This window comes from Pipistrellus hanaki (assembly GCF_964339955.1).
Source record: "Pipistrellus hanaki genome assembly, chromosome: 11".
NCBI classification, from domain to species: Eukaryota; Metazoa; Chordata; class Mammalia; order Chiroptera; family Vespertilionidae; genus Pipistrellus; species Pipistrellus hanaki.
This window is the reverse complement of record NC_140513.1, coordinates 10,070,635-10,093,415: the sequence shown is the minus strand read 5'-3', so window position 1 is coordinate 10,093,415 and position 22,781 is coordinate 10,070,635. Positions and strand designations below refer to the sequence as shown.

Here is a 22,781-nt window from a genome sequence, read left to right as displayed (position 1 = left end):
ACTGGGTGTGAGCCCAAGGTTTCTCTCTGCCCTTTGCAAATAACAGCAGCCAACCAGCATCAGAGAATTGCTTGTCCGTGCAAGATTTCTGAGTGAGGCTTTTACAATGAATACCAGTAGCGTGGGCTAAGAAAAGGAAGGAGGAGAGTGACGGGGGCTCATCTCTCTGAGACTCGGTTTCTTCACCATGAGAGAGGTGAAGTAAAACTTGACAGTTTTACACCCTAGTACAGGGTCTGGCATACAGGATGACATTTCTGGCCAAGTGGTGTCATCCTAACATCCCATAGATGTCACGGCCTTCCTCAAGTGAGGACCCAACTGTTAGCCCTCTGCTTAAAAGCTCCCCATCACATTCAGGATCAAGTCTAAGCTTCAAGCACCTGAAGGTTGTCCCCATACACCTTTCTAGCTCCTGTCTCTTGACTTTACCTTTATTTTGCATTGACTTGTGGCAAACTTGTAAACAGAATGAAGTTGCCTCTTCCCTCTGCAAGTGTCCTGTATGTGCTTTTCCTCCTTTTTCTCCCAGAACCAAGAAATAGTCAGGCATACATCCCAAATCAAAGGAATCTTTTATACTCAAGGGCTGGGAGCTTCAAATTTTTCCTATGTTTCTCCCATATTTTCATGCACACATTTTAAATGCATCTTGAAGAGGGCAACACTTAACCTTAAAAAATGAGAGCCTACAGGTGGAGATCTTGGCAGCATGGCGGAAACAGCAGGGAAATGTTGGGGGGACTGGAGAGGGATCCCTACTTTCTTGGTGTTCCCTGAATGCACCCTCCACATGCAGAGAAGCCAAGGCACTGGCTCTCTTAGCTTATTCTCCTGTGTCAGTCACTGAAGCAGGCGTGAGCTGCCTTGTCCTTTCCGTCAGTTCGTATGAACCATGGCCTGCACCCTGGTTCATCCCTTGCGAGGGTGACCCCATAGTCTGTCACTTGGCTCTCAGAACCTCACTGTCCCTCACTGGATTCAGAAAAATGGATGCAGAGCCTGGAGAAACTGGATGCTCTTTTTACAATTTGCTCAGGACCTTCTGAAAGTGGGCACAGGACATTCCCATCCCTACATGCGGGCTCTCACCCCTGCAGACTGAGTAAGCCGATCACAGTGTGGTTTCCTCGGGGTAACTCCTTCGACTCTCACACTCCTAGGTCTTGGCTGGGATTTGGATGGACACACCCTCTGATGAAACGGTGAGCTTTATGAGGGCAGCAGAAAGGCTAGAACTTCCTTGCAGTCTCTCAAAATGCCTGGCACAGTCCTGAGGCTACAGTGAACATTTGCTAACACAACTGTGTTGAACTCAACCGGATGTTGACTGAGCTGTACTGGGTGGGTCACTGTGGCCAGTCCTGGGACAAGGGTGTTAGGGAAGCCTAACATGAATGAGAGAGGAAATTAACCTTGGCACTACCCATAGTAAGTGGAAAAAACTAGGGCTACGCGATTTTGCTGATTTGCTCTCTTAATCTCCAACAGGTAGAGGGTATCATTCCCTGTTTCTGGAGGAGGAAACTGAGGTTCCCAGAGAAGTCATTTACTCCAGGTTCCCAAGGAAGGAAAGAAGCCACATCTGCATGACTTCTTTTTCACCCATCAGCGCCCATGCTCTCTACCTGCCCACAGGTCTCAGTGCAGGGATCAAATAGACTTCTTTTTGATCAAGCAAATAAATGAATTAATATAAAAATGCTATAACACAAGACAAATCACAATTTGTATTCTAACAGAGGCATGAAGTATTATAGGCATGCCAAGAAACAAAGTGAACTGTCAAAGGACCCAGGGGATGTACCCACTAAGGGGCTGATATAATAAATAGGAAGTCAGAAGCCCAATTGCAAAGGAAATGGAGATGATTAGGTCACCAACACAGGCATCTCCTGCTCCATCACCAGCTCAGCTGGAAACCTCCTGGTGGGGACCTCTCTACCTCACAAGGCTCTCCTTCCAACTGCGGATGGTTCTCAATATCAAGGTTTACCCCTGTTTTCTTTACCTTGACTCTGAAACCATTGCCCTGGATCTGCTTAGCCTAAATCTTAGCCTTAAAGTATTAACCAAGTGAACTTGTTGGTTGAGTGAAGGTCCATGATTCCTGGGAAATACTGCACATTCCTTAGTGTTTCCACACTTTGCCTAGGCCACTGTGGGAGGAGGGAGGTGCCTGCTTGGAGAAGGGGAAACTGGCTTTAGTAGAAATGCTGGGGGTGGGGACAAGATAAAGGAATAGCTACATCTCATTTGAGCAGCCTTTGGTGTAAAGCCTTTGGTGAAACAAGGAGACAAAATAAGAACAAGATGGGATCTTTGCAAAAAGCACCATTAAATCAATCCATGTCTGAGGTTCCCAGAACAGAGAGGACTGGATTCTTTGGGTTCATTTCCATGTTTGTTCTGTTTCAGGGACTTCTTGAATTCCAGCTGGGCCAGGAAGGTGCATGGCCAAAATATCCAAAGAATGTCTCTTATTATAGGATGTTCAGCCCAATTTGCACAACCAGGAAGTTTTGATACTTCTGGTAACATCTGAATATAAAACTAAATGTTCAGGGTGGAGTAACTAAGTCCTAACCAAATTTGGGGATCTTACATGAGGAGAATAGAGAAAGAGTTCAGAAACTGTTAAAGTGGAGAGCTTATACAAAATAAAAAATCAAATTTTAATCAACTTTCTGAACTCCTATAGCTAAATGACTGTTTCTTCTTTCTAGTGGTCAAGGTGAGACCCTGCCAACTTACTTGGACAGGGCTTCTCCCCAGAGAATTCTCATGCCCAAGTCTTGTACATGGACAGACCAGAGGTTGGGTCTTCCCCTTACTTCCCTTTTTGTTTTTGTTTTGTTTGTTTCACAGACTCCAGCATAGAATCAGGCACATGAGTTCAATAGACACTTGTATTTCTCATTTTTATAGCATCAGGGGAAGACAGAGTAGGGCAAAACTGGTTTATAAAGAGAAAATGGAAACAACCATACACATTTCATCACTTCTCAAGTTCATGGACATCCCGGTGAGCAGCGCGGGGCTAGGGAATAGGACCCCCGGGACAGGGAGTAGAAGCAGCCTGAACTCAAAGCTGTGGGCAGTGCCCATAAGTCAAGCAGAGAATTCACGTATCTCACAGGGTCTGCACAGTGACAGCAACTCTATGATCTGTTCACCTATGATTCTTTCTGCTTGTTTCCCAGGGATACTTGCCAGGAATCCAGTCACTTGCAACTTTTGAACATGATCACATACATATCCCTAAGCTTTTCCTATCACCTTCCATGACATCCTTCTGATCCTAAATTCTCCATGTATAGGCTATGGACCGTTGGGGAAGCCACTCCGCCTCTCTATTTCTCCAACCTGGGCAATGCTTCTTAGCTTGAGGAATGGCAAGGGGATAAGCTATGAGATGTATGAGTGTCCAGTATGGTGGCTGGTGGACCAGGAGACCCCTGTTCACTTCCACTATTCTCCTGTGTCTGCTTTTGTTCATACTCTCTGGAATCCTGCCCCTATAATGCCTATTTTTGTAGAAATGTTTTCATGTTTTTGTGTGTGCATGTATGCGTGTGTGTGAGAGAAAGAGGAAGGAGGAGGAGGAGAAGAGCTTAATTGTATAGGGGGAAAGTGCATCTAAGTACTTCCCAACTCCTTTTCTCAAGCCATCAACTTCTTCACTGGAGTCACTGACAGGGTGAGAATTAGCTATCAGCCTTCTCTAATCACTGCACAAGGTAATGAGTGCCATGTTTATACCTCATCCCCCTCTGCTGTGCTGTCAGAAGGGAGGTAGTTTCCATTCCACAAACAGCCTTACAGGACTACACAGGCTATGTGTGTGTGCATGTGTGTGTGCACACGATGGGGCCATCTGCTTTCTGAGGGGGGCTTCAGGAGACTGTTCAACAGCCCTCCAGGCCGCCCTGCCTGGCCCTGCACCCAGCCTGCACACACACCCTCTCCTCGACCCTGTATTCTCCAGTGAGCTGATCTCATTAAGGCAAATTTAGTTACAGCTGAAGTCTCCTTGTAACAAAGATTATGTCCAAGCCCATAGTAATGGAACCTAGTCGATTTCATTAAAATAAAATTGGTTGCAATGAATAATTCAATAGGATGATTTTGTTTCCTCATCTCCTCTTTGTAGTATTGATAATGATTTTTTTAAATTGGATTTTTGTTTAGGAAGAGATAATTGCCCATAATTCCTGACAGCCCCTTCCTTACCAAAGTGGAATAATTGCCCCATGAAGTCTCTTTCAAGCGCTAAGACTGGAAAAGTCTTTCTCTCCTCTTCTCACATTTGCAGCGATAACCTTTGGGTGATTTTTAAGCACAGCTGCTACCTCACTTCTTGCTCTTGTGAGAGTCTGTGTGTTAATAATGTTTGAATGAATTTTTTTGAAACACTTCTAGAAAGAGATGCTGGTGCTGAATCTGGAATTCCTGGCTCTACTGACAGCCAGCCCTGACAACCCTGAGCAGGACATTCTCTGACATACAGATGTGGTTCTTGAACATTGTCTCTTAGTGTTTTTCATTGTATGTAGCAATGTGTACATGTATGTGTGTGCACGTGCGTGAATCTATAATCAATTAAACACACATTTTCTGAGCAGCTAGTCTTATCTGGATCTTGTGCTTGAAGAAGGGGAGAGAGATGAATAAAACTCAAAACAGTTATGAAAGTGCCAGCAGCCTAATGGGGGAGCCAGACACACAAACTGATTATTAGAGTTCGTGAAATTGGGTGTAGCCAAAGATGAGTTCCTCAAGTACAGCGATGGCACAGGGGTAGGATGAGGCCTAGACATTCATTCATTTACCCATTCATTCATTCACCAGACGGGCACTGCCCATGAGAAGCATCAGGGATACTTGATACTGTGTTCCCATTTCTCTCCACACATTCTCCTCAGGGCAGTCATAAATAAATGCAAAGGAATGAATAGGGAATCTAATGAATATAAACATAAGCAAATGGGTAAATGAGAAATGATCAGATAAACACTATAAAATACGTAAGTGAATGTACCCATCTTGTACCTCATCCAATGGTTTTTTTTACTGGGCCCCAGGAGAAGATCACATCTCTCTTTTATCTAGAAATCAGGTCTGTCCCCACTGACCCTAAATCAGGGAAACAGTATAATGACTCATCTACAAGGCCAGGAGGCAGACCGGCCTCAGAGGCAGCCACTGGGCCAGGCGGTCAGAAGCACTGAGTCGTGTCTTTGGGAAATGGGAGTCTCGGAAGAAGGCAGGTGCTTGCTCAGCAGGATAATTGGAAAGGGGGCTCTGGGGACAGCACAGCCATCCCTAGAATCACATAAGCTCTGCTGGCCCCAACACTCTTAGTCCCTCGACCGAGCGGAGAGTCCTTTGGGGAAGAACCCTGGAGCGCAAACAGTGCATTAGGGGACCGGAGAGTGAGTCACGGCTTTTTAGAGTTGGGAAGGTCCTTAGAGATCATCAAGCTGACCTACTCTCTAATTTAAAGATGGAAAAATATGGGGGCCAGAGAGGTGGGGAGACTAGTCCAAGGCCACACAGCAAATTCACAGGAGTGTTCAAAGAGTATCCTCCCACACACATACACACAAAATAAATTGTGGAACTCCACCCAAAAGAATGTGTTCTTCCCCACTGAATTCCAGTGGTATGTCCAAAATGGAATTCTTTCCTAAATATGAATTATAACAGGTAGGGACATAGGACAACAGTCATTACCCTGACGTTCCTTCCCTGTGCTTAGCTATTCCACATCTAATCCCTGAGAAATGGTACTAGTGAGGCTCTGGAATTACATTTGTTTAGAGGTATGGTCACATGGCCACATCCAATGACACTACCTTAGAGGTGGAAAGCTCTGAGGGATAGAGTAGAGATTCAGAATATCGGCAGGAAATGCCACCCATGGCTGGCGTCTTACCTGGGATGCTGCTGGCTGGCCAATGATGACCCATCCTGGGCATTGCTGGTTTTGATGGGAAACTGAAGCATTGGATGCCCACTGATCCAGGAACCCCTGGGGTGTGTAGACACCACAGTCCTTGATGCTTGTTTTTTGTTCAAACTCCTCACATACCCCGTCACCATCATGGAAATAGCACCGGCTGGGTTCATCTGCAGGAGTGACACGGAAGGGGAAGAACAGAGAGATATATTGGTCATTTGGTCTCAGCCATCAGTAGCAGCTGTGGAACTGGACCAGAAGTATCATCAGCACTGTTAAAGCCCATCACTGATCATCACAACAGATTATTATTCAGCCTTCAAAAAAGAAGGAAATCCTTCTATATGTCACAACACGAGCAGACATGGAGGGCATTATCACAAATGATTTAAGCCAGTCACAAAAGGACATGTACTGTGTTAATAATACTGTACTATACGCCTAACATTTTAAGAGGATTAAACTTACATGTTTTTCACTACACATGTACGCATGCGAAACTCACAAACACTTCCATTTTCATTATCCCAAGTGAGCCTACAGCAAGCTGGTGAGGAAGGCATTATTATTTTAGTTATCATTTTAGTCTTTCAGATCAGGAAACGAGATCTCACACATTGTTAATAATATGCTCCAGATCACATAGTGTGTTAATGCCGGATCCTGGTTTCGAACTCAGATTTTTCCCTTTCTAAGTTCTGGAGACATTACTCGATGCCACGGAACTCCCCAGTCGCAAAATGAGGTTTATTGAGCTCCAAGAGGTTTTTGGTTTCACATGAAGAGTGAATTTATATACAAGAGAGGCTGGTTCCAGTTCCAGCTCTGTAACTAAATTGCTCTGTTACTTTAGACAGGACTCTTTCTCTCTGGCCTCGATTATACTTATTATAGAGAAGGAAGTTAGACCACTGGGATGCTAGGAGCACTTCCTATCTAATTCTCTAGGTTTTTAGGGCTTGTTAGATACCCTGGGCATTTCAGGTAAGCCAACCAAGCCTTTCCCATTCTACAATAATGGGCTTTATCTTCTAAGGGGTAATTTATTTCTAACCGACTGAACTGAATCAGCTTGCGAAGTCAGCACTCGCCTAAAACACCTTCAAGAAGCCTTCCCCATAACAGAAAGCACCCAGATCAAGCAGAAATAAGGCCAAGATTCCTAGGATGCTGATTATCTGAAAAAGGAGTCCGTGAATTCAGGGGCAGAAGAATATTAAGCCCCTTCCAAGCTCCAAAATCCCTTGTTTATTTCTGCAGTTTACATAGTGAAATACTACAGAAAGAGCCAGAATAAATCAATTCATTATAATTCAATTATTTGAGGATGGGTTGGAGCCAGCACAGACTCCAGTGACCACTAGCATGCTTGGCAGTTCAAGCAAGGGACGGACACAGGCTCAGCACTTCTCTAGAGCTCCAGTGTCCTGGTCAATGTGGCCAACTCACATAAAATAAAGCGTAGGCCCAATCCAAGAATGACCAACCATCAATGCAGACTTCACTCACCCAAGACAGGGAATTGCAAAGAACATAGTTTTTGGCATCAGATAAAGCCAGTTTCTAGTCCTAACTCTGCTATATATACGATATGCAGGACTGAAACAAAATAACCTGTCTTCTCTGAACTTCATTTCCCTCCTCCGAAAAGGAATGGAGATAATACTTACCTTGTTGCAGTGATTTCCTGAGATGGTGTGTACAATGCCAGCCCCTCTCCCATTTTATCTATTTGAAGGAACTCTGAGAGCCCTAGCAGGTGAGGTGTCCACAGAGCCAGAAGTACAAGCCTGGCAGAGGGGTTTCCCCCTATGTGTGGTATCTACAGAATAATTACTGCACAACCTCCTGTAGATACGGTCATGGGGTTGTCTGACTTTTGGTAATTCATTTCTGCTCTTCTAATATGTAGACCAGTAAGGTAAGATTAAAATAAGATTGTAGAAGATCTATTCGTTAAGAAGACAATTTATTCCCCCACTGAAGAGACCTCAGAGTGTCAGAAGTTGGGGCTAGAGTTGGAGTAATCATGAAGGCTAATTTCTTCCTGATTATGACCTTAATATATGTCTGCCTAGAATCAGCAGAACCTGGGAATGGAGGAGAGAAAGAGATAGATATAAGTAGTTAAATAGGTACCTAAATAGACAAATAGTTAATATAAACAGATTGATATAAACAGAGTTAAAAGAGAGATAGACTATAGAGCTAAAGAGAAGAAAAAAGAGAGGGGGGAGTGGAAGGATGCCTGGTTTCTGCCCCAAGATTTTGCTAACAAAGCTACTCTTGAGTCCCCTTTTTTTTTGAATAACATCCTTAGACTCTGCTATTCATTTCCCTTGCTAGAGTCCCAGGGGTCCTTCAGATACATCTGCCCATCTTCATCTGGGGAATTCTCTCTCCATCCCTACTCCCATGCCCCATGCACTGAAGGGAACATGGTCAGGAATGGAATACAAATGTGTGGTCAGGAAAGAGAGTGACAACAAAACAATAGAACAAGATTGGCCTTTCTGTTTTCATTACAATTTACTTAGTGCTTCTTGAATGCTTTATGCAGATTGTAGTGAAAGAGAGCAGATTGTAGTGAAAAGAGTTTGAAGCCAAATGATCACCTTGCTGCCTGCCTTCCATGTAGTAGCTAGGTAGCATTGATAATGATACATCCCATGGGGAGGGGTACTGTGAAAACCTATTAGACTCTCAGTATCTGTTGAATGAATGAATAACTAAAATTTGGCACCTCTGATGCATATACTCTTGTCCAAATATAGTTTAAATTCTGTGCTCTTTGAAAAAAACATTTTTTTACACTGGGTGTAGTTGGGGAGGGAAAGTTATTGAGACACCAGTGGCAACTGGCTTACAGGGGAATTGCAGGGACAGGCTGATTCCCAGCCCTTCCTCTCTTCACATGAGGGAACCTCTGCTGACATTGAGGGAACTCCACAATTCAGATTCAGTTCCTTTCATGTGGTGACAGGTTTAAAAATCTGCTCTATCCAGTGAGGAGTCTTGCTGTGGCTGGGGGGGGGGGCACTGCTGAGTCTATCTTCCATGGTTGGGCTTTTACTTGAAAGACACTTTCTTTTCCTTTTGGAAGCAATGAGCTCAGCTCCAATAGCCTGAGCCCAATGGACTCTGTAAGTGGACAGACACAACCGATGCTGCTTCACTTTATGTAATCTTCAATTTCCGTGGGCCTGCACCACGGAACTGAAATGCATGCCTCTGCATTCCCAAGGCATGCCCAAAGGACACTGAGACAGAGATCATCACCCCTATCTGAAAACTCAGAAAGCCACGCTTCAGGGAGTTTACTTTGATGTATAAGTAAACAATGGCATTCAAGCCATTGTTATAAATTCTCATTCTTGAATTTTGAAACCCTGTATTTACCCTCCTGATCTGCCCATGGTTATCAGGTAATATTAGCATGTTAGTTCATCTCTCTGTTCCTTAGTTTCCCAATATATAAACTGAAGACAAGATTCCCTTTTAGACTGCCTCAATATAGAGCTGGGATGATCAACTACCATAACAAACAAGAGATGAGAAAATAATACAGGTTTTAAAGGCAAAGTAATACAGTGCCCAATCTTAAGAGATTTTAGGAGGAAGGGATGTTATCATCCTCAGCTAAGATAGGTCCTAATCTTCAGAGGAGAACTGGTAAGGACTATTAATTCACTTCACCAGTAGTTTCTAAGTATCTGCTCTGTGACTGCACTGGCACTGGGGATACACTAATGAATCCAACAGGACTCTTTTCTGCAGGGGGATCAACACTACTTGGAAAAATGGGGGATGGCTTCCTGAGAAGATGCTTGGGGGCAGCATCTTGGAGGATCAAAAGAACTTCCCCATGTTCCGGGAAGAATATAACTGCATCTTGATCCGTGTGTGTATATGTCTGGCAAGGTCACAGTTCAGAGAGTTCAATGGATCCTGGAGCTGAGACATTGAAAAGCTGATCTGAAGCCAGATGAGGAAGGGCTGCAATGCTATGTTAAGGAATTTGAACCTTATCCTTTAGAGATGGGGAGATCTTGAAGATTCTCCTGACCAAGAAAGGTGTGCTGTTACCTGTGAGGCTCAGTCTTTGAGGCAGTGAGGTGTAGACCTGACTTTGTTTAGCAGAGGTTCCATTTACTATTGATTTGACTTCGGGCATATCACTCAGAATTTGTGAACCTTGGTTTCCTCTTCTGAATAATGGTTGAATGATTGACTGTTTAGTGTGATGCTCAAATAGCTTGATCATAACATATGATCAATAACTGGTTGATGATGATGATGACCTTGGAGCTGAAAGCAATAATTTCATTTTGCATGAAGGAAGCTGAGGTTCATATGTTGCCATGACTTATGGAAGCCTTCAGAGAAATTTTCAGTAGAGACAGGACTAGACTGATGTGTCTTGAACTCACAGTGCAGTGCTCTTTCTATAGCACCATGCTGTTATATCAGACTGGGCTTTCAGTATACGATTCTGGCAACAAAATCGTGTTTGGCCCTTTACCAAGTTTCGATATTATTTTGCGGAATCTCTGATTTCACTTTTCAGAACAAACACTAATGTGAACTAAATATAACTAGTCTGAGAAGCTATTTGGGGGGTTACCAAGTCTACAGCCCATTGAGAAAAAACAAAACAAAACAACAACTCTGCAAATGTGGAGGTGAGAGTTTTAAGTAATAGGCGATGGATTTGGTTTAGGACTCAAGGAGGAAGCAAAGAATTTGAACACAGACTCTTAGATAGGCTCCCTTCCTAAGGGTGGATAGATTTACCTGTCTTTCTAAACTTCCTGTTTATGAAGATGGGTCAGCTTTAGAGAAATTCGCATCTGTTTCTATTTTCAGAGGGAACAGTGACTGACTGGCACTGAGAGAGTCTCTTTTAGTCCAATGATTACTATTTTTTTAAGCACCAGGAAAAAATAGTATTTTTTAAGTTCAGCTGTTTGTTTAGGGATGGATCCAACCACAACAAGCTTCATGCCACATGACAATTCATCCAAACAACAATAAGAAAAGACCAAAATATGCATGATCGTTGTGTCCAATAGCTCCTTGGAACAGGGGCAACTACAGTGCTTAACCCCTGAAGGTTTGCAAAAGGAAAGCCTGGGGTTGGGAGGTGGCTCCACTGGCAAAGTTTCCTCTGGAACAGAAATACTGAGACACTGCATCAATGATCCTTCAAAAGCTTCGTGAGACACCTATATTGCTGACATCATTTAATTCTATTCAAACTGGGGTTTGTCCTTAACCTTCTCCACCAGATCAGCCTGTCCAGGGTACAGATGATAGGGTGGCCAAAGGCTCCTACAGAACCATGAATCCACTAACCAGCTTCAGATGCTGATGAGGTCAACTGAGCCTGAGGAGCTGAAGTCGGTTTCGTGTTCTTTCCAGGGCTGGCTACATACCAAAGTGGGCCAGAAATTCCTTCTTGCGTTTCACTGTGACAACTAGGAACCGTCCAGCAACCCAAAAGCACCAGGAAAAGAAGAGTGAATTTGGAAGTAGTCTCACGCTGCAGCCCCACTCCATTCTCAGGCCTGCCATGAAAAGTACCTCTGGGGGCAGCCTGGTCCTCTGTCCTCTTGGCCCTGACACCTCTGGCTTGAAGGCCTCCTCACTTCAGTCCCTCATCATAAAGCAGCCCATGATGAACCTTTCATCTAAAACATAAACCTGATCATGTTTACAATACTCATGCCTTCACTCTCAGATGCATACAGTTCCTCCCCAGGACTCACACCTCAGAGCTTCTACCCTTAGTTCCTTAGCCTGAAAGGCAACTTTCTACCTTTGAGTCTTTCATCAAGATTTACTTCCAGCATCTTCAGGTCATGAAGCCTCATATATCAATCTTCTGCATCCCTATTTGTCCAACTCCCTCTATTTCCTCCATCATTATGTTCTCATTCCATATCAGCAAAACAGGATATTGCCTATATAAACATTTTTTTATTTTAAAAATTAAATAATGTAAGTTAAAAAACAATTTTAAGTGGCATCATCCAACATCTCTGTACTACTGTCTCCTATGTCATATTTCTCTTTCTGTGATTCACAGTAAAGTTTATTGAATTATCTAAACTTATCTCCTTTCTCTCTTGGAATTCACTCTTTAGTTCTCTCCAATCGAGGTTCTGTACTCACCACTCTACCCAAACCAATCTTGTCAAGATCACCAATGACTTCAACATTGCTAACACACACTGCAAAGTCAAAGAATCTTGAAGCATATCAAGAAGTATCTTTTCCATAAGGTAGCAGTATTCTCTCTTGGATGACATGACACCATGCCATCCTATCCCTTCTGGCTCCCAGCTCTTCCCAGACAGATTCATGTGCTGTCTTCTGCTTCCCTCACTCTTTATTAAATGTTGCCATGGTTCAGGGTTAGCAATTAGGCCCTCTTTTTCTTATCTATCTATATCCTCTCATCTAGTCCTAAGTTTTAAGTACAATTTTTAGAACATTTATGCACTAATGACTCAAACATTTCTTTAAAATGATCTCTTCTCTGAGTCCCAACAATGACATCTCTACTTAAATATCTGTTTCAAGTCATCACAAAATCAACATGTCTGAAACAGAAGTAATGGTTTCTCCCCAAATTCCTTTCTTCCTCTTCTTAGTAAATGACAACATTGCTCAACAATGGCTAAACCAAAACCTTCTGAATCATCACTCCTATTTTTTTAGCCAACTCACTAAAACCAAAAAAAAAGTACATCTTGGAGACTCTTTCAGCTCAGAAAATTCCAAAAAGATCTACTTTTGCTCCATCACCAGCACCTAATCCCAGCCATCATCACTGAGGTATTGCACATTTAACCAGGTTTTTCTATGTCTGATTCCCAATCTTCCCTCCCTTAGAATACAGCTATAGTGGTCCTTTAAAAACAAACTATATCAGACCACTTTCCTAGTTAAAGCACCACAATGGCTTCCCATGTCACATGGAACAAAATCAAAATCTGTAACAGGGCCTATGAGTCGCTGCTGTCTCTGAATATCTCCTATTACTATCCTCTTGCTCACTAGGTTTCATTCATTTATTTGTTCATCCATAAATGCATCCATTTAACAAGAATCTGTTCCTTAAATAAGCCAAACTTGTTATTGCTTCAGAAACTTGCACATGTTACTCACTTTATTGGAATACCTTTTTCTTGGATTTTCTCACACTCACTTCCTTTTCATCATTTAATGATCAGTTCAAATAGTACTTCCTCAAATAACAACCTGGTCTACTTAGAGTAAGCTCACATCCTATTCCCCACTCCATTAGAGCAGCTTACCACTGTATTTTATTTCCATTACAATATTATTCACTATCTAAAATTAATTTTTATTTATGATAAGATTTATGGGAGTATGTCTCAAAGTGTACCTCTTTTTTTAGGATCAAGAGAACTGCCTTCCCATACTGTGACTGATATTTATGAATGAATGAATGAATGAATGAAAATGTACAGCTCTTGGATTGTAAGATATTACTGGGTTGGCTCCAGTCTTACCTCTATTTACATCCCCAATACTTAGGACAATGTCAATTTCAAAGCAGGTATTGAATAAATAATGAATTAGCAAAGCTCTTTTTGAGTTTTAGAATCTCTGTTATTGATTATATTGAAGATGGCTCAAACCTGATTTGAATCTGCTTCAGCATTCTACTACATAAAAATATTTTATGAAAATATTAATTAGAATGAGATCATAATACAATTCAAGCACATATTAAGGGGAATAATCCAATTCTATCTAAACCATTTCATAATATTTTTTCCTGTAAGACATCGTGACTCACCATCTGTCCTAAATTTTTTTTTCTTAACTGAATTTGCAAAGAAATGAAATATCTAGGTAAAAACTGTGGTGCATACTAAAATAAAATTTAATAAAGAGATTTGATGGTCTTATGAATTGGAACTTGAAAATGCATTTACATCACCTTGAATTTAGTACAGTTATTTAAATGGCCTAAAAAGATTGTAAGCAAAGATAGTGATCCTAATAAATGACAATACATTCAATAGAAATGAATGTTCAAAGCCTTGAATGGGTTTTAGCCGGTCCCTTTTGGGTTCAGTGCTATCTCCTGATAGGAAAGAGGGGATAAATGTCAGTACCACAATGGATTCTACAGTGGCCGTGAAATATGCCTGGCGTCCTAAGCATAGACAGGAGGACGAGTAACATCTAGGATGCAAAGGCCTTTAAAAATATGAACAGGAAATACAATGAGATTTGTCTTGGGTAATATACACTAATAATAAGTGAAGAAAAACCATCTGAAACATTCATATGCAGATGAGTATGTGAAAGTGACAGAGTGATGAAAGGTAGCAAACTACAAACTGAATGTCAGTGGTTTTAATGTGATCTCAACACCCCCAAATAAATAAATATATCAATAGGTTAAAATAAGATAGAAAGAAAAAAATAAAGAATGGGACCCTGTTTCAAAAGCAATAGCATGGTCAAGAGAATGGGAGTCTAAAGAATAGATGTCCTCTATTCTACCCAAGGCTGGGGACAAGTCATTTCCCTCGCTGGACTGCACTTTCCCCTTCTGTAGACTGAGAGAGTTAAATCAGCTATCTTTAATTTAAGATCTCCTTCAATTAAGTCACTCTACTTGGGTACTTGATATATATTTTTCTTTTAATCATTACAGTAGTGTTGTTGTTGTTTTTTTAGTCTGGAGATGGGAAAATGTGATCAGCAAAATGAAGACTGAGAAGGGTGTGGGTGAAACCATTCTGAGAAACACAGAAGAGAACTATAAGGAAAAGCAGATGACATTAGGAAGAGGAAATCAAAATTTGAAGCTCATCTCTATCACTAACTTACTCTCCTGTACTGGTACTGGGCAACCCAGATCATCATCATTCTGGGTTTCATTCTTGTCTAATAAATATGAAAAAAAAAATCACTTTTCCTACCCATTTCAGAAAGTGACTGTAATGTTCAAGTAAAATAATGCTATGAAACATACTCATACATGTCGTTTTCACATATTTTTATCACAGCTACAGTTTAGAACTCATCTCCCAAATCATCAAATGGCTATTTTTAATTCATTGTTTAGGTCTCAATTCAACCATCACCTGCCTGGTGAGACCTTTTCTAACCACACTATTTTCACTGCAGTCACTCCCCCTGCCCCCACTAGTCTATTTTATGTCCTACACAGCATTAGATTGTTTCTTCAAAAGTGTAGTTGCTCATTTCATTCTTTCTGAAACAGAAGAGCAGCACTGCGAGAGCTGAAAGGTAGGCTGTTTTGCTCACTATTGCATTCCAAATCTAGGACATGGAAGACAATCTGAAAATATTTGCTGAATGAATAATTGATGGTTTTAGTGCTGCAAGAGTTTTAGAAATTATCTCGTTCTCATGCTTCATTTTGCAAGTATCCCAACTAAGATTCAGAGAGGTTAAGTGACTCACTAAATGCTGCATGGTTAATTATTTTAGGCCCAAGGTTTGGGTTGACTGAATAAGGCTCATTGTATAAACACTGGATGTAATGCAATGTCAGACAAAAACTGGTCTGTGACAAATACAAGTAGATGAGCATGAAAAAAACAGTGCCTTCAAATAAAAGTCAATGTGTACACACATTGTATCTGTTCTTCAATTCAGTAAAACAAGCTGCCTATCTGTCTGTTAAGACATCTTCAAGGTTCTAGAGAAGAGAGACTTTGAGCAATGGGACGCTATGTTAGCAGTAACCAAGGAATCGAGGCCAAAGCAGGGTCCCATGTGAAAACCATGCCCACCAAGGCCATCTGACATAGGTGGTGGTGACTAAGGTGACCAAAATGTGGTGAGTTCCTGGAAGGGTTTGGAAGGGTTCCTATGTAAGAAACCTCCCATCATGAGCTCTGATGAGTGTGGGCAGCCAGGGAGACTATCCTCCTGCCATATCGTTCATGTGAATCCAAAGGATGAGGCATTGGAGCTACGGTGTCCTGCTTCTCCAAGTCGGTCCTGCTCGGAGGAGAGAAGCCGAGTCACTGGGCAGGAGTACACTGCACTCAGATACGTTTTCTTTGTCTTACCTGATGGAACAGCTACTCTTCTGTCCTTTGAAAAGGATTCTGTGTTCATCTGAACCCATGTGCTCTTTGATAGTGTTACACTGAGTTTTGTTCGTACAGAAATGTGAGCATGTCTCTCTCACTTCCCAATAAGGAATCAAAAATGGGAAGGAGAGAAAGGAAGGGGGTGGGGGGACAGAAAGAGCAAAGGAAGGAAAGTAGGAAGAAAGGAAAGGAGGGGAAAATTGATTCTAAATCTTAAGAGTTAACTTGGAACATTTTAGATCAATCAAAACCCCTATATTCTGATCAGAGATGATAATTGTGGGCATCACTATTCATGTTCAGAAAAAGTTCCTGGGATTTGTGGTCTCTCTGAAATCAGTTTCCACCAACTGGAGGTGTTCGCTCAAACAAGAGTGAAATTGCAGATGCATTGCTGGCTGCAGGTGCCAGAATGGAGGACAGGGAAGTCTTCTCTGGCCATGGAGATGGCTGGGCAGACCAATTTGAAGCCACTGGTGACCACTGGGGCCCAAGCTAAGCACTCTCATGAAGCGATGTCCACATAGGTATGAAAACGCTGACCCTAAGGAACAGAGGCTCCCAGGGGACACAGTAGAAAGCTCTTCTAACAAACTACAGTTGGTGTGGAAATGCAACAGTCTACCTCAGAAGATAGAGTTATTCATTCAACATTTTCTGAGGCTCAGTGGCATCAAGAAATCATCTGGTCCCTGCCTGCTTCCACAGCCTGCTCTTGTGTTCTCTAGTGCTCTTGTCTCAGCTCCAGGCAAGCTGAAATCCTGTCCACTTCCTGGGTATCCCATATTCTCCTCTTTCTCCCCCCCGCCCAATCCCCAGGCCTGCTTTTCCTAAGATGAGCCTCCAACCATCCTTTTATTCAGTTTTAATCCACTCCAGAAAGGCCACTTGTCCCTCTCTCTGTTCTCTGTAGCATCATCTAATTCCCCAATTAGAATTATAGCCACTATGTAATAAGTATATTTGCTAAATGAACAATTGGATGGTGTGGTTCCTGCTAGGCACTGTGTTAAATGCTTTTAAGTATCCAATGTCCTTTAATTCCAGAAGAATCCTTTGTGTTTGGTGGTGTTATCCCCATTTCACAGACAAGGGAAATCGTCTCTAAAGAGTTTCATACAGCAAAACCCAAATCCTTATCCATTTGATTCCAAAACCCACTCCCTTACATCCACCCACGTTGCCTAGCTCATGCCCTTTGTGAGAATGTGGATACTGAGGGGGATCTAATGAGACCGCTAATCTGATTCTCTCCACAACACCCTGCAATTCTGTGGTACTTAGGAGTCTCTGGGGTCTGCTGTCACATCCCTGCTCTCCACCAATTAACGGGGTGTCTATGAGCAACCCACTTCATCTCCTAGCCCAGTTCCCCCTTCAGCAAGCTGGTGACATGATGTCTTTGCAGACCTCAGGAGAATGGAATGAGAAGCTGCCTAGAAAATGCCTAGCAAGGTGCCTTGCAAGAACAAAGGTTCTGGGGAAGATCAGCATCTCCCTCTCTCCAAAGGAAGCGATCTGTCTTGGCTGCCTTGTGCCAGTTAAACTGCGCAGGCTCCATAACTTAAGGTTTGGTGAAACCTTTTTCAATTTTTAAAAGCAGAATCCAAGTTTTTTGTTGGCAAGTGATGGAATACTTGGGGGCCCAGTGTCCTGGCCCACAGTCCATTAGGGAATTAACCAGGGAAGCTCAGGAACCTTCCACTCAAGTACTTCCTTCAGAGGCAGTACTTACAAAGCCATCAATTTCCTTAACAAAGAGCCTGGCTTAAATGCCCCTTCAAGCAGTGTTATTTACACAGCCATCCACTTCCTTTTGAATTCTCTGCCTGGGGGGTGGCCTACCTGTAGTCCTTTCCAGCTGCTAGTTAACTAGAATGGTTCCTAAGAGGAAGCTAGCTGAACCCAGACTTCCTTTTGAAACAGTTCCATTTGGGGTTATCAGAGAGTTCTGGGGGGTGATTTAAGTAACCACCAAGTTCACTGCTTCTACCCACTCCTTCTCCTAAAGTTGTGAAGTATCTGGACTCATCAAAGAGTTATGACCATGGTCAGTATGGAGATAAAGGAGTCTTGCCATTGGAGCCAGTCTTTCCTTTAAGGCAAGGTACAATCAGACTAAAGCAGCCCGCACCCCAGAGCCCAGATTGGAACACAAGCAGCCCAGTGCTGATGTCCTGTAGAGAGGACCACTGTGAGGTGGAAAGTCTGTGATTCAGACAGGTCCATGGGACACTATAGGCCAGGCCAACAAAGCTCTATGACACTTTTGTTGCCTGATAGATAAAACTTAAGAAAGTTACTCTCAACTTAAGAAGCATCCCTTTAAAAACACATGCTTCCTTCACTCATAGTCTACACTAATTGAGCCACAAATTATTTACCAGGTCCTGGACTACATCCTGAGAATCAGAGGAATTAACTGGGTCTCAGCATGCCAAGAGCTCAGAGTCTAGTGAGAAGGGCAAGTAAAGAATTGACTGACAGAATTTTGCTCTGAGGCACAAGAAGCTGTGAGAGCAGGAAGGAACCCCACCACCCCCAACTCAACCTTTCCCAGCATCTGAAGGCTTCTTTTAGGGGCTAACATTGGGCTGAATCTCTGAGGAGGAGTAACTGGTGGGAACACATTCCAGGCAGGGGAACGAGAGCAAATGGAAGGAAGCTCAAGACAGGGTCATAGGTGCAAAGCCCAGAAGATTCTGAAGCCTAAGGTACATGTGAGTAGATCAGACCACTCCAGTCTTGATGCCATTGTAAGGAATTTAGATTTACCGTATAAGACACGCCCCCTTTCCAACCCAAAATTAAGAAATCAATATTTTAAACATTTTGCTGGTTTTCCTCTTAAGGCCTCTTCTTTTTTTTTTTTTTTTGGCATCTTAAGGAGTTATTCTTCCTGTTTTCTCCACTGTCTGATCGTACACTCAGTGGGAGGAGATCCAAATTGTCTCTGCGGCTCTATTTCCATGCTCTTTTGCATAGCTGATCACATTCAGTTTGAATTTTGTAGAGTAAAACAATTGCTTACTGGTATTTATCCTTTTTATTTTTTTATTTCTAAAAAATATGTTTATTTATTTTAGAAAGAGAGGGAGAGGGAAAGAGAGATAGAAACATCCATGATGAGAGAGAATCATTAATTGGCTGCCTCCTGCATGTCCCTTAATGGGGATCAAGCCTGCAACCCAGGCATGTGCCCTTGACTGGAAACAAACCTGGGACCCTTCAGTCTGCAGGCTGATGCTCTATCCACTGAGCCAAACCAGCTAGGGCTATCTTTTTATTTTTTTGACATCTAGATGGGCTCAAAATGCTCTGGTCCCTGTTGCATCTGCACACTTTCCACCTCTACCTCTAATTATGGCATCAGCTGACATCAGTAACAATAAAGCTCATGATTGGAAGAAGCCTGTTTGACAAAGTATGGGCAGCTATGGTCCTGCTCCCCTGCATGCGGCTTCCTCCTTGGTTGACTTCTATGTATAAAATACCCCTTGATTTTCAGTATAACAATTTTAGAAAAAAAAAAAAATGGCACCTCATACACAAAACAATGTGTTATCTCAAGGGAGCCACCTAACACTTTGGAAGGAAGAGGGGCAAAAATAACATTTGCATTAGGAGAAGCTTTCTCTGATCCCACTGGAGGGAAGATGGGGTGAGCAAAGACTCAAACCATGATGTGTTAGAATTTTCTTGCAACAGTCCAGGCAGGACCTGAGATGAGATATAGGGCTCAGGTGTAGCAGTAAGGATAGGGAGAGAGAAGAGGGACTGATTTGGGAGGGAACGTTTTCAAAGTGAAGTAGGAAATGACAGAGAGGAAAAGTTAAGGATGTTTCTCAAAGTTCTTCTGTAAGTGTCTGGTTGGCTTGTGGTGCCACCAGTGGAGATGGAGAAAAACAGGAGTCACAGCAGGTCCACATATGTGTCGGCTTTGCGTGGCTATAGGGCATTCCATGGAGTAACCAGATGAATAAGCCCATAGGGCATGAGAAAGGCTCCAGGCTGGAGATGGTTTTTGGAGTCTGTGGTTTGAAATGATGGGCTCAGGGAGAGCATGAAGAATGGAAAGTGGGCCCTGAGTGCTAATATTAAAAAGATGGGCAGAAGGAGGTATGGGGAGGGATAGCAAGAGAAGGTAAGGAACTGGAAGAAGATAAGACTTCAAAGGTCCCAGGAGTTCAGAATATCAAAAAAGAGCCAGATAAAGGAAAGGAGAAAAAAGTAAAAATATGTGTACTAAATCACACTCTTGAATAGAACACTTTAATGGCTTCCTTAACAGTAAGTCTCAACGTTCTGCTTGTTCTCTTTCAGGGACAGGGGATTCTCTACCTGTAAATAAGAACTAGATTCTTATTTTTAATAACTCTTATGAGCAACATTTATTGGTCACTTTCTGAAGGATAGGAACGATCCCAAGCACAGCAGATCTGCTTCTCAGAGCCTATCATGGACCCCATACATAATTGTGTGATGAATATATTCATAAATGAAAGAAGGCAGCACAGCAACCCTATGAGGTGAAGAGCATCACTCCCTGTGCTTCTGGGTCATGTCCATGGGATTCTCTCACTCTCTCCTTTCAGGAGTTCACTTGGTAAAAGGGACGAAGACAAATGGGAAAGTCGAGGGCTTTTAGTCTCTCGTGAAGCCCTCTCATTGGTAACAAGGCTGAACTCAAGTCATATACATAGTTTTGGGCTTCTAAACTGAAGTGAAAGACAAGCTCTAGCCAGGACTTTACAGTCTTGCCAACGGCAGCTGAAAAGTCTAGTTCAAGCTCATGGATAACTTGGGCCTGGTTTCCGACTGGTGTTGAAAGCCAAAATCACCCTGAAGTCTCTTCAGGTCGGTTTCCAAGAGTACTCTGTGGGCCCTTAAAGAGCACCCCACTGGGGGAGGTGGGTTTTAAAACTTTGCCCCTTGCCCAGCTGGTGTGGCTCAGTGGTTGAGTATTGATCCATGAACCAGGAGGTTGCTGGTTCAATTCTAGGTCAGGTCACATGCCTGGATGTAGGCTCAACTCTACAGTAGAGAATGTGTGGGAGGTAGCTGTCTCTCTCTCATAGATGTTTCTATCTCTCTATCCCTCTAAAAAAATCATATAAACACATTTTAAAAAGCCCAAAAAGCAAACAATGTTCCTATCATGTCCTGATCTTAGGACCTTACAGCAGCAAGCCCTGCTCTTGGTTTTACTGAGCCCAGCTGTCTAGGAAGCTGCCATGGACTCTCGCACCTCTACCAGGGGTATTCCTATGCCTACTGGGGCAGCCCCACCAATCCCTGCATATCCTTACTGACCACTGTCATCTGCAGTCCTCCGATGAAGGGTTTTGGCTCCTGCTTGTCACTCCCACCCGCATCCTGCCTGAAGCCTGGCTTCATATGCAGCAAATGCTCCATGTAGACAGAGGAGTGAGACTGGTCCCAGCTGTCTTTGCAAGACCCCAAAGCTGAGGGCAGAGAGCAGAGAAGGCAACCCTGGTGCGGGGCATGGACTATTTTATCTTTCTGGCGAATTAAAATAGAAAACCCTTAAAATTATTATAATTTCAGATTTGCTTTATCTTAATTTCCCCTTGGTATTTAATCAGTAGCAGCCAGGAAAAAGGGGCCTTTAGTTTCTCCCTCTGTTAAGTAGTTAATGATCTGTAAACAAACACTCCAGACAATGTTTCTTAAAGAGACCCTGGGATCTTTTTATGTGGAAATTTCTTTTCCATAGTCTATTGTTGTCCCTTCTTATTACCTGTTTGTTGGTATGCTGTTTAGCTCTGGAAAGTACACTTTAAAAAAAAAGTAGATAACATTAATGATCAAGAGGTAGCATAAGTTTAGTAGTTCATCCTGAGGGCTTAAGAGCCAGATTCCAGAGCCGGATCCCTTTCCTGGGAGCCTTGAGTAAATTACTGAACATCTCTGGCTTTTTCTTAATCTATAAAGTAGCCATAATATTAAAACTACTTCATAGGGTCAATGCATTTAATCAGAGGAGTTGATAGGAAAAAAGTGATTAAGTGAATTAAACTAATAGCAAGCTATTCTGCTATTCTGACTACTGTTTAGGATGATAAGATGGAAGGATGATGGGAGGGTGGAAATCTATATGCATATCTCATCGCTCCCACTTGTTCCGAAGGACTGCTAATTTGGAGGAGGATGCCAATCTTCCAGCTTGGGAGTTAGGCAGATCTTGGTTCAAATCCCAGCTCTGCCACTTAATAATCGCCTGCTTTGAACAAGTCATATCACCTGCTTGAGCCTCAGTTTCTCCTGGTGTAAAATGCAGGGGACAATTGCCACCTTCCTGCAGCCTCCTTCAGGAAGTTCACGGGAGGAGATTTACGCGGCTGTGGGTCCAACATGGCACATGGCTGTCACCAAAGTGTGTTTCCTCTTGTGGTGGTTTCCCAGCTCAATAAACAGTTACTGAATGGAGGCCACTTTCTCAAGTCACTTAAACATTTGGGGGCTCTGTTGTGCCATCTGAAAAGTGGTTGCCAGGGTGCTATGAGTGTGAAATGTGACAAAGGAGTAGGTTCTCCAGGGGAAATCAGGGTACTGCCTAGGCTCCTGGCCACTCTCTAATGACTCAAAGGGTCATTTCATTCAGTACGCCAGATACTGACTGGGGACCCAAGGATGGACCCCATGACCCCTTTTCTCATGAACGAGAAAAATGGATGTGTCCA

General features: G+C 42.7%; 1 protein-coding gene across 2 annotated transcripts in view; it reads right to left on the bottom strand.

Moving 5' to 3' along the window:
* Nucleotides 1-22,781, bottom strand: part of PAPPA (pappalysin 1) — a 214,836-nt gene that overhangs the window by 76,219 nt on the left and 115,836 nt on the right. For both annotated transcript variants that reach the window (XM_084898874.1, XM_084898873.1), the window contains one exon: nucleotides 5,939-6,132. In XM_084898874.1, the coding sequence (XP_084755000.1) occupies nucleotides 5,939-6,132 (194 nt within the window). The remainder of the gene's footprint in view (nucleotides 1-5,938; nucleotides 6,133-22,781) is intronic.